The sequence below is a fragment of the Impatiens glandulifera genome, chromosome 3 (assembly GCF_907164915.1).
Source record: "Impatiens glandulifera chromosome 3, dImpGla2.1, whole genome shotgun sequence".
Classification (NCBI taxonomy): Eukaryota; Viridiplantae; Streptophyta; class Magnoliopsida; order Ericales; family Balsaminaceae; genus Impatiens; species Impatiens glandulifera.
The window spans coordinates 10,062,336-10,073,852 of NC_061864.1; the positions used below are offsets into that span (position 1 = coordinate 10,062,336).

The window sequence follows — 11,517 nt, forward strand, 5'->3', positions numbered from 1 at the left end:
TCTTGTTTAGCTAGCTAGGTAGAGGTGCTATGGTGAGTTGTCCTCTTCTTGAATAGAAGTCAAGAAAGGCATATTTCGAAATGGTGGAGCTACACCAAATTTCAAAATATATGCAGTTTCATAAACAGGGCGTAGCTGAGGAATGAGTTGAGCATCCAAATATGAGTCGCATTGGAAGCACCAAACAGAGAGATCACTGTTTCGAAAAAGAGACAGTCAGTCAAAGGTGTATAAATAAAGAAAGAAATGAGGGAGAATGAATGAATACCTGAAGCTTAGTGCAATGCCGTGTGTGGTAGTGTGAAAATGATGAAGCATGTGCTTATTGACGAAACGGCTACAAAAGACATCCTTGCAACATAGGCATAGCCAGTTCTCAGTTGGATTTAAGCAGCTGTGAAAAGTACAAATTTATTTATTATTAGAGTTTGATCAAACAGATGACAGAAATGAAAGAGATGAGAGAGTAATTGACCACCTACCTGGTACAGGGTGTATTGTTATTGGGGATAGGGATGTGAGTTAGATCCGAAGACAAGGAATTCAGATGATCGCAACTGGTTCGAGCTTCCACCCACCCAGATTCGGATCCATGAATCAACATCTCAACATCATCATCATCTGTTGTCCCTTCCGCCGCCGCAGATGAAGAAAACGAAGCACCAGCTTCTTCCTTTGCCATGAATGAACAATCTGATTGATGGGTTTTACCTTTGTCCAATTTTGACGGGCGTCGTGGTGGTGTATAAATAAATAAATTAAAAGTTCCCAAAGGCCCCAAAACGACGTCGTCTTGGTGTATGGATTAAGGTCCAATTTCCAAAGCCCCGAAACGATTCTTGTTCCTGTTCAGACTACAAACCCACTTTTTTATACAAAACTGTGACTAAGTAAAACATTAAATTTTCAATATATATTCATCATCACCATGATTTTATATATATAAAAAAAAAAAAAAAACATAATATGAATATATATGTAATATATATATATATATATATCCTCACCGCTGCTGCTGCTGCTTCCGATCCAATATTGCTGCTAGACCATTATTATCTCGTAATTTGAAGGAACTAGCTAGTTAGGGTTATCAGTCAATTCCATCACCACCTTGGAGCACCGTATCTACCGCGGCCTGACATAAATGCCAATTAATTTCCCGTGAATAGAAGCCCCACCGCGCCATTGACAGGATTGACCGTCCTTCCGCATGCCTTAAACAACAAAGATTGGAAAAGAGCTGCTGATTTTGATAAATATCAATTATAAGTTGTTGTTGTTGTAACGAAGAAAGAGAAGTTACCAGGTGTTTGGAAATCGGGGGGACAGCAGAGAGAAAGGAGATGAAGGCGGCGCCGCCGTAGAATTTGGCTACGAACGAAGAGGGTACGTAGCATTGGCCTGAGCAATGAGCATGAGCGCCGCAGTCTATACTCTGTAGAGACTGTCTCAGAATGGAACTCTCCTTGTTGCATCCTTTCAGAACAGGGGCGGAGAACAGGGGCGAAGCCAAGTACAAGCCGGCCTGGCTGTAGCCCGGGTAGCCTTAAACAGCCTGTATGTATTTTATCAATAACGACGATAAATTATTGTCGTTATTGGTTGTCGTTAAAAGGTATTGGTGACAGCAAACTATAAAACTAGTCCGGATAGATTTTTTTAATAAAAAATTAACCCGGTATGTTTCAAATCCTAGCTCCGCCCCTATTTGAGAGGAACCCTACATCCATTACAAACTCATTCTTATTTTCAATTTCTTTCCTAATTCTTTCTTTGACTCTCTAATATTGTTTAAAACGGATAGATTTGGTGGAAGTAAATACTAAAACTGTTCTTAATTTGGGGTTAAATTATTAGTTTTCGACCCCTTAATTTGTTGCATTACCCCTCCCCCAAATTATTAGTGGTTACAAAATAATATTAAAGTCATTATTGCTCACTTAATAAATACTCAATCTTTATTTATTTATCTATTCAATAATTCATTCACATGTTATATACTATTATTAGTGGAATCTACACACAAAATAAATAAATTATCTTACAACTAGTCTATTCCCATTTGGAAGACATTTTATTGTATTTGCTATTTATGAAATGTCATTTTAATTTATTTTTTTAATTCCCGCTTGTAAGTTTGTCGGTAGATGGAAAATAAAACAATGACCGTTGTCTCCATTGTTAGAGAACCAAGTATAATAAGACTTGCATAAATAAATAAATATATATATTAGGTTTTGGTTGAGCATATTTCAACATTCCAAACTATTAGGCAACAAATTTAGCTCGACTTATGTTTAGTTTCATTTTTGTTCAATTTTATTTAACCAACAATTCAACTAAAATCTAACTTTATTTTTCTTTGTTTCTTTACGGTTTTGTATAACTTATTAAATGAATTTAATGTGTGACTTTAGAAGTTAGGAGAATCAAAACTTGTGGGAGTTGAGTACGGATATAAATACCATTAATTAAGATATAGAAATGTAAATTTATGTGGTATTAATGTTACCAAAAAAAACAATTTATACAAAATGTTTATTGAAATAAAGACAAACAAAAGTTACCAATAATTTTCTTATTTGACGTGCATTTCAGATTTATTATTTAAAACATGATAGACTTTTTTTACCATTTTGTTTTCTTTTGTACAACTATTTATCATATACAAAAGTATTTCAAGCAAATTGGTTTCGTGGTGTAGTTGGTTATCACGTCAGTCTAACACACTGAAGGTCTCCGGTTCGAACCCGGGCGAAGCCATTATTTTTTATTTTTTTTTCTAATAATTGATCATCTAGATATAAATTGCATAAAAAAATTTACAAAAACAAAACTCCCTATTATTTTTTATTTTTTTTCTAATAATTGATCATCTAGATATCAAATTGCATAAAAAATTTACAAAAACAAAACTCCCTAAAAAAAAGATCCAACAATTATGCGAACTCATTTGAGTTCTTGAACAATGATTGTTGAAGTAAAAAAGCCAAAGACTCATTTGAGATCTTAAACAATGATGGTCGAAGTATAGCAAGCTGAACGATTCATTGAAACGATGTTGGAAAAATTTCTAAAAAAAATTATGAACAGTATTTAAAATTATGTTTAGCTGAAGAGTTGTTTATATATATGGTTAAAATAGTGAGAAATTCATACAAATAATGGAAGAATATCAGTAAATTTTTACTCTATAGGAAGATTAAATCGAGTAATTTTTTATTTTAAGAATGAAAAATAATTTAAAATCAGATTATTTCGTCTCATTTGCTACTAAGAAGATGATTGACACTTACTCGAGAAAGGATCACCATCATAATTGGGGTATGAGCAACAATCGATCCACCAACGATTGAGATTATTATTCAGACTATAAAAAATTAAGACGAAATATCCAATCCGCTTAAACAATATGTTTAGACTAGAACAAAAACGCAACATCAAGTGATAAAATAATTAAAAAAAATTAAAGCTTCTTAACAACTTCCCTCTTGAGTTTATTTGTTTTGATTGAGAAAAGAGAACAAATATAAAGAAGCAACGTCCTCCCAATTTTGAATCATACATTATCCATCGAAATACACTTAGAATTATATAAATAATGTATATTCTTACCATTTGAATTACTGATGTCGATTCTATTCATCCATCTTTAAGTAAAATATTTTGAACATTTACCATTTGAATTACTGACGTCGATTCTATTCATCCATCTTTGAGTGAAATATTTTGAACATAAAAAAATAAAAATAAAAAGTAGAAAAAACATTTTTCAACGGTCAATTTTTCAGTGTGGCCAAACCATAACTTCAAAACTATAAAAAAAAAAAACATATTCCAGATAGCTAAATTATTGAATCAACAACCTATATCCAAGGGGTAATATGGTAATTTTACATCAATAACATATATATCTGGCATTTCCTGAACAAAACTACTAAGGACTAAAATATTTTTTATTTAGCCAGAACCGATCCGTATGAGCCATAGTTGTTGCATACTGAGTCCCCCTTTGGTCATTAAAAAAAAAAAACGATACATAAAATATCATGATCCGATCTAATTATTATATCAAGATAAGATAGCATAAATATTAAGTCGATGGTTCATTGTGGTTAAGACACTGAATGCCTCCAGTTCCTGGAAGGCGTACATTTAGCTTCGTCCGCATTACCAGAACCATCCGACGAGTCCGAACCGCTATTGTTATCCCCTCCACCACCACCACCACCTCCTCCCTTGTTCGACCAAATTTTCGAAAACATCCTTTTCGACAACATCACGCCTTTCATCTTCCCAACCGAACCGTGCTTCGTTAAAACCTCACTTCTCCCAATATTCGCACCGATCCTTAGGGCCGCCACCTCAGCCTTCAATGCCTTTAACTCCTCAACCGTCGCCAAAGCATCCCAATCCTCGTCGGCATTTGTAGTCACCGACCTCGCACTCCCGTGGGTCCCGCTATTGTTTAGATCGCGTATACTCTTGGGCAGATCGGGCGTGCTACTACCCGATGTGGCAGCTGCCCTAACTTGCTCGAAAAACAGGACTTGCACAACTACCCTCATCGGAAGCCTCTCGTTTTGAACTGCATGCATGCAAGCTTCAACCGAGAGCTTCTTGCAATCCATAAGCCGGCATATTTTCTTCCTATCACTCTTGCTAATACCAGTGTGCTCCTTAAGGTACATGTCGATTGCTCGATAGATTCCGTCGTGGCCTGGCCTCGAGAAACCAGAGACCATCTCTGCTAGCTCGATGAAAGTCGAAACGGTTAAATTTTGATCCTTGGCTATTTCGGCTAAGTAACCGTCGATTAGCTTTGCCACCATTAGCTTTGAAGCTTCAGATAGAATTCCCGACTCGTTTTCCTGATCTTGCATCATAAACTCCCCGAGGATTTTACGAACAATGGAAACGTCATATTTCGAGACTCCCCCCTCGGGATATGATCTTATCATAAGATCAGCAACGGAAGCTTCCTCCAATTGGCGGCCGATTCTTTTAACCAGCTCTTCTCTTATTGTTTCTCCACAATCGACTGCATTAGACGTCTTCAAAAGTTTGAGCAGGAATTTACAAGGAATGTCTCCTTTCTCTGAGGGCAAGAGCTCCACGAGGATTTCTAAAGCAGCTCGGTATTTCTTAACATCGTCGCGTTCGATCACTCCCTTGCTTAGCCCGGGAAAGTTCCTCGAACAGTAGGCCTTCAAGGCTTCGCCGACGGTTTCACCCGACACAATCGCTTTGCTTTGAATTTTAGCGATAACCTGTTTGAACAAATCGAGATTAAGCTCGCATAAGTCCTCCGCCCACCAATCGTTGGGCACCGAACGGATTCTCATGCCGTTATTATTATTATTTTCGTCGAAGAGCTTTTTCCGGTTATAGGTATACGACCAATCAACTTTCGAAAGATTAACCGAAGCCTTTGAGGCTATAGCGTCGGTACAGAGGTCGACTAACTTTAGATCATCGGACCATGGTAACAGAGACGTAGTCGTTTGAAGAGCGATAATTGAATCCTTCCAGGTTCGGAAGATACTAGAGCCTAGGAAAACATCGATTTTGTAAACCAGATTACCCTTTTCGACAGCTTCGTGCATTTCCAAGTATTCAGCCGCGCAACGAACAGCTATGACGTTGTGAGCATTGAGAGTGACGATCATTCCGTAGCAGAATTTGGCACAGATTTCGAATGCCGTGTGTCCTCCAGGAATGTCGTGTATATCAACATCATTTGCTGTTGAAACCAATTTCTGCAAACGAGAACTCTTCGATAGAAGTGGAAACTGTAAAAAACAAGGAATCATATTTAAACACTAGTCAATAAACAAAGAAGATTGGTTTCTGGATAGGAGATGATCGTCGTACCTTGTGAAGGTAGAACTTCATATCCCCTACGTTAATAACAACATCGCTCCCCAATTCGGTTGCTACATACCTGTTAATCAGGAATACAATGGGAATTACAGAAAAATACCCGGTTCAATATGAGAATTTATAGAAAAATAACCATTTTAATACGATAAACATGAAAAGAAATACCTGTTTCAATATGAGAAATTACAGCAAGATACATTTTTCAATATGAACAGAGAAATACTCAGTTTCAATATGAGAAATTACAGAAAAATACCTTTTTCCCATATGAACAGAGAAATACCCGTTTCAATATGAGAAATTGCACACCAAAAAACCCATTTTAGTATGAGAAATTAAAGAAAAATACTGTTTCAATATGAAAAACATGAAAATACCCATTTCAAGAAGAAGAAAAAACATCCAGCAGTACTATAGCTCATGAAGATTGAATCATGATCTCTCATTATAATACCCGTTTAATATGAATAGAGAAATACTCCTTTAAAATAAAAAATTACCTACAAGTATGAGAAATTACAGAAAAAATATCTGTTTTTAATAAGAAAAATTACAGGTTTCAATATGAGAAATTACAGAAAAAGGTACCAGTTTCAATATGAGAAAAAATACATGTTTCAGTATGAGAAATTACAGGGAAAAAAATACCCGTTTTCAAAAAACAAAATTCAACACAAGTATAGGCTATAGTATAGTATAGCTCATGAAGATTGAATCATGATCTCTCATTATAACACATATTCAATAGAAAAAAGGAATAATGATATAAAATGGAGGAAGAACATGAGAAAGCATTGAGATCTGACCTGACATTGTTGTTCCCTTCAGTTTGGAACAAATCTGTCTTTGACCCCAGCTTCATAAACTTCATCTTGTCTAAAGAACAGACAGCCCAGAATAAACAAGAAGAAGAAGAAGACCAGCAGATTTATTTGTACAGTTGAAAGCTGAAAGAGAGTAGATCTGAGAAAGGGATATATACAGTTTGAGAATGTAGACAGAAACAATCTCTTAAAGATTCTATTGAGAAATTGAAGGGGGGCAGGGGGGAGGGGAGGGTTTTTATTTTCCCCAAGAATGAATGAAAGAGTGTTGTTGAGTTTGAATGAATGGGGTTTAAGAGAAGAAGGAGATGAAGTGATTCATTTGGTCAACTGCAAAGCACAGTGAGTGACCTAGGGTAGGAGACATGGCCAACAGACAGATTGAGTGAGAGTAAATTAATAGTCAAAAATCAGACACACCCATCTTTTTCCTGTGTTTATCAATTTAAAAATATGTAATCCCATCCAAGATTCATTTTCCATTTCTTTAATGCTTCCAACTTGAAGAACCCTCTGCAAAAGGAAAACAGCATCTCGGTATCAGTTCAACAAACCACCAAAACGGCAGACCAGAAGCATCTTCCTTTAATTTTCTTGCTGGGGAATAATTGAGAAGATCAAACTAATATTATTATTTTTTTTATCTTTCTATTTACTCTGCAGCAATCAAAACATTAACTCCCCGATATTTTGAACCCAAAAAAGAATCAGATCAGCAGCCTGAAGATATCAATTAATATATATATATGTATGTATTTGAATCCGTGATTATCATGTGCTGTCGATATGAGAAGAAAAAAAAGGAAATCTATGAATCCGGAATGGAACTGATCGATCATGAACATGAACGAGCTGTCAGCATTATAGCACATGGATAAGCTTTCCAACTCCACAAGCAAAACCCTCCATTTAATTAATTAAATAAATAAATAAAATTACCAAAAGCAGCACATGGGCATGGATGGCTATTAGCTAGGGTACTCACTTTTCAACCAGTTTTGAGACCATTCTCTCGATCGATCAACAGCTTCTAGAGATTTCCATTTTCGTTCTAAAATCAATAGAGAACTAACTTCACACGCGGCATCCTTAGTTAATACCCATTTCTTCTTTTTTCTCCTTCTTCCTTCTTCCTTCTTCTTCAACTTTTGAGGATAAAAGGCAAAAGATGAAACCAGCTCAGCTCGTCTTCAATGCTGCTACTGCATCATTTTCAGCTCTTTTTTCCCCTCTTTTTCTTGCCCTGGTTTTCCTCAGAAAGTGGGAATTGCTCTTTCTCTTTCTTTCTTTATCTCTTTTAGGGCAGAAAAGTTCAGAGTGACTTTGCCCAGTATCATCCACTATCCCACCACTCTCAAGTATCAAAGCAAATATTCAGGGGATGAAAATCTAAGAAATATCAGATTAACTATAATTTATTATTTAGTAAAGTTTTTCTTTCTTTCTTTTTGAGATTTTATTGACCTAATTTTTGTCATGATTTTACAAAGAAAAATTAATCAGAGCTTAAAAGGGTACCCCAACAAATCGTGCTTGTCAATTTGAGTTCATAAAAATGAGCTTTTTGAATAATCTCCTAAAAGAGACATTCTTTTGTCATTAATTCCATATTTCTACAACTTTTTGTCACCATGCATTCTTGATTATAATTACTAGTTGGAGCACACTTTCTTAAATTTAAATATTTTATTCTGGATTAAACAATGTTAGATTGAATACAATACCCATATAATGAATCTCTAACTGAAATTGTTGGAGTGAATTGAAATATTTAAAGGGAGTCAATTTTCAAATAATTGTCTATAAGTGTTTGGTCTCTATTCCACATATCAATACCATTTGCTTCCCTTGGTTTGCAAATCTTCTTTTTTTTCTATCTCTTTTAGTTATCCTCCTAAACAAATCTATCTAGAGATAATTAAAAGTATTCTTTGATACATAAACAAAGAAAAATGTAAAATTCAGGTAAAAAATGGGTTTAAAAAAGTATACAAAAGAGACTCATTAAGGCCTGCCTTCCAAGTTCCAATATACTCTTTGACACACATGGTGCTGACTGTGTCACTATAAAATATATAAACAAGGTCTATACAAATAAGAAATTTGATTCCTAAAAGGAACCCTTTTGATTCTCATTCTCTCTCACACACACATACACACTTTTTGCTTTCCAAGTGGAATTTCTCAAACATAAAGTGGGTACTTCTTGTATAGTATAATAATCAATAATATATTTTCCATATAGTCAACTACATATTTATTTTCTAACATGGCCCAAGTGGCCTTTGTTGTTCTTTAATTAATGAAAAAAAACTAACATAACAACTAATTAAAATGTTTTAATAGAGAATCAAACATATAACTCCTAGTGTTAAGTCCCTTAATACAAGTAATTTATTGTCACTTATGATTTTATTGGTGGGTCCTTTAATATATAAGTCTAATGTGAAAATGTGTTTTCCTTGGTGGGTCCTAATTAATTGGCCTATTTTCTATAAGACTAACTAATCTTTAAATTAATAATGTTCACTAGACAGTTAACTTTTGTGGTGGCAATGACAATTTTATGGACCCTCATTCACTATATATTTGTCCAATTAGATCAAACCTAACTCCCCTTTTTGCATTTCTCTATTTGCATGCAATCCCTAATTTTATGGAGAATCATTCTAAAGTACTTCAATGACCATTGCCAACCTTTTTTCCCCCTAGACATGCAATACAACTTTTTCTTTATTCATTGTCTGGTTTATTTTCACATTTAACACATATAGAAATTTGTCTATGTAAAAACCACTACACTTTTTGTTTGTGAGTGGGTATGGAATCAAATTTGAATATCTTAACTGTATAGCTATAGATTCAATTGCAAAAAGTTTTAATTTTAATTTAGAAAATTAAAGTTAAGTTGTTGTTTTTTTATATATGTTATTTATGAAATAGCACTCATCACTCACTACTTAGCAGACAAGAATCCCACAAGGTCCAAAGTTGAAGATTCACTAGTAATGTCCATAGAGATTTAGCAAGCTAAGATACAGTTGGTGTCTTCTAATAATTAATTAATTAATTAATCTATTATGCCATTTAATCCTAATTAGAGAAAAACCCACATAACAGATTAATTATTAAGCTGTTTAATGGTCTATTTATCATGCAAATATATACAAGGAGCAAAAGAACATCAATCTGCACATGGCTATCATGCCATACTCCATGCTTAGATTAGATCATATTAATCACTCATTAATTTTCCTAATTAATTAATTAATTAATAACCTTGTTTAGGTCATCAAAACCATTTGCTGTCATTGTATCATATGTTGCTGTCATAATGTGTATTGTGCAGTACTAAGTACATTAAAACAAAAGTAATTAAAGTTTTATTTAGCTACAAAAATATTGGTTAATTAAGATCAATACTTGTACTAGCTAATTATGTATCAATTTTCTGAAGAATTATATATTTTTAATTAATATGATCAGTTATGTAAGTATTAATATTTAATACTGCTACTATGGAACCATCCCCACATTATAAATTGCTATTTTTGTATTGAATTTTTATAGTTTTAATAAAATGTATTTAAAAAATGGAATTATTAAATTATATTTATTCTTTTATATTAAAAATTAAGACATATTTTTATAGTTTGGGTCATTTTCTTAATCAAAATTATATAGCTAGAGTAGAGAGTACTAAATTATGAGTTGAGCTTATTTAAATATATATATATATATATATATATATTTCAGTCATGTTATATTCTGTGAAACCTTAATTTAATTTGAATGTTTTAGTGAAAATTAAAATTAAGACCTCAAAACCATGTAAAGATTAAATTCTTTGTATTTGCGATAACTTTTAATTTTTTAATTTTTTTATTTGCGAAAGTACTAATTTAGAGAGGTTAATAAAAGTTTTAATGTTTAAAAATGAGATAAATACATTTTGAAGTAATAAGATATTGACTTGATTTTGAGCTAAATCTTGGTTTGAGAAAAAAAAATATATTTAATAACTAAACTTTTTAAAATATAGATGTTAATTTAGATAAAATAATGTTCTAAAATATATTTTAATTATATTTATCAGTTCAAACTTAGTTATATTTCAATTTTAAATGTTTTCAAGAAGGCTCAATGTATTATTCTAAATTTAAAAGTATTTTATTAGAAAAAAATATTTTATTATATGAATTTTGAATTATACAATGGAGATTTAACTCAAATAAACTTCTTTCTCACATTATTTATTCATTTTCAATCAATTAAATAACTTAATTTATAAATCAATATACATTTTCTTTTAAGATATTAAAAATTAAGAATAAATGGACTCAAAGAGATTGCTTAAAATCTGACATTGAAATAGAGAAAACCCATAAAATGTGGATCAGCAAAGTCTCTAAGCCTCACAAAGAAATAGAGAAAACCCATAAATCTGTTTTTCTTTTCATTATATATTTTAATTTATTGCCAGTCATCGAATCATTTTAAAGATGTTTTAAGTAGAAATTATCTTCAACTTTATGGTAGGGTCAGTGTTACGAATTCCTTCAAATATAAGCCTATGTATATAAATATATGTAATGAGAAAGCTTTTAATTTTTTTTATGTCGTGTATATTCCTCCGTTTATAAAGTGGGCCAGACTTTGCTGATCCATGTTTAAATATGTATTTTTGTGGTCCATCATTATATTAAAAATAGTTACAAAAATAAATAAGATACAATAATTATAATCTTGTTAAGAGAGACATATACTACATGCATTGCACTTTATTTAATAAATTATAAAGAAAAAACCA

At 32.8% G+C, this 11,517-nt stretch overlaps 2 protein-coding genes and 1 non-coding gene across 4 annotated transcripts; 1 reads left to right on the forward strand and 2 right to left on the reverse strand.

Annotated features, from left to right (window-relative positions):
• Positions 1–3: 3 nt before the first annotated feature.
• LOC124932492 (histone deacetylase 6) lies at positions 4–707 on the reverse strand. Its single transcript, XM_047473131.1, has 3 exons — positions 483–707; positions 269–394; positions 4–196 (listed from the first exon to the last, which is right to left on the reverse strand). Exons 1-3 carry the CDS (start codon positions 680–682, stop codon positions 28–30), a joined length of 495 nt encoding a protein of 164 aa, XP_047329087.1. The 5' UTR covers positions 683–707; the 3' UTR covers positions 4–27.
• Positions 708–2,689: 1,982 nt separating this feature from the next.
• On the forward strand, positions 2,690–2,763 carry TRNAV-AAC. The gene has a single exon. It is a non-coding gene; the product is annotated as a tRNA-Val (tRNA).
• Positions 2,764–3,823: 1,060 nt separating this feature from the next.
• LOC124931533 (BTB/POZ domain-containing protein NPY2-like) lies at positions 3,824–8,041 on the reverse strand. 2 transcript variants are annotated; one of them, XM_047472018.1, is made up of 4 exons: positions 7,693–8,041; positions 6,690–7,220; positions 5,875–5,944; positions 3,824–5,792 (listed from the first exon to the last, which is right to left on the reverse strand). In XM_047472018.1, exons 2-4 carry the CDS (start codon positions 6,752–6,754, stop codon positions 4,116–4,118), a joined length of 1,812 nt encoding a protein of 603 aa, XP_047327974.1. In that variant the 5' UTR covers positions 6,755–7,220; positions 7,693–8,041; the 3' UTR covers positions 3,824–4,115. The 2 variants fall into 2 exon arrangements, with proteins under 2 accessions (XP_047327974.1, XP_047327975.1); XM_047472019.1 differs by lacking the exon at positions 7,693–8,041 and having other exon boundaries at positions 6,690–7,419.
• Positions 8,042–11,517: the final 3,476 nt, after the last annotated feature.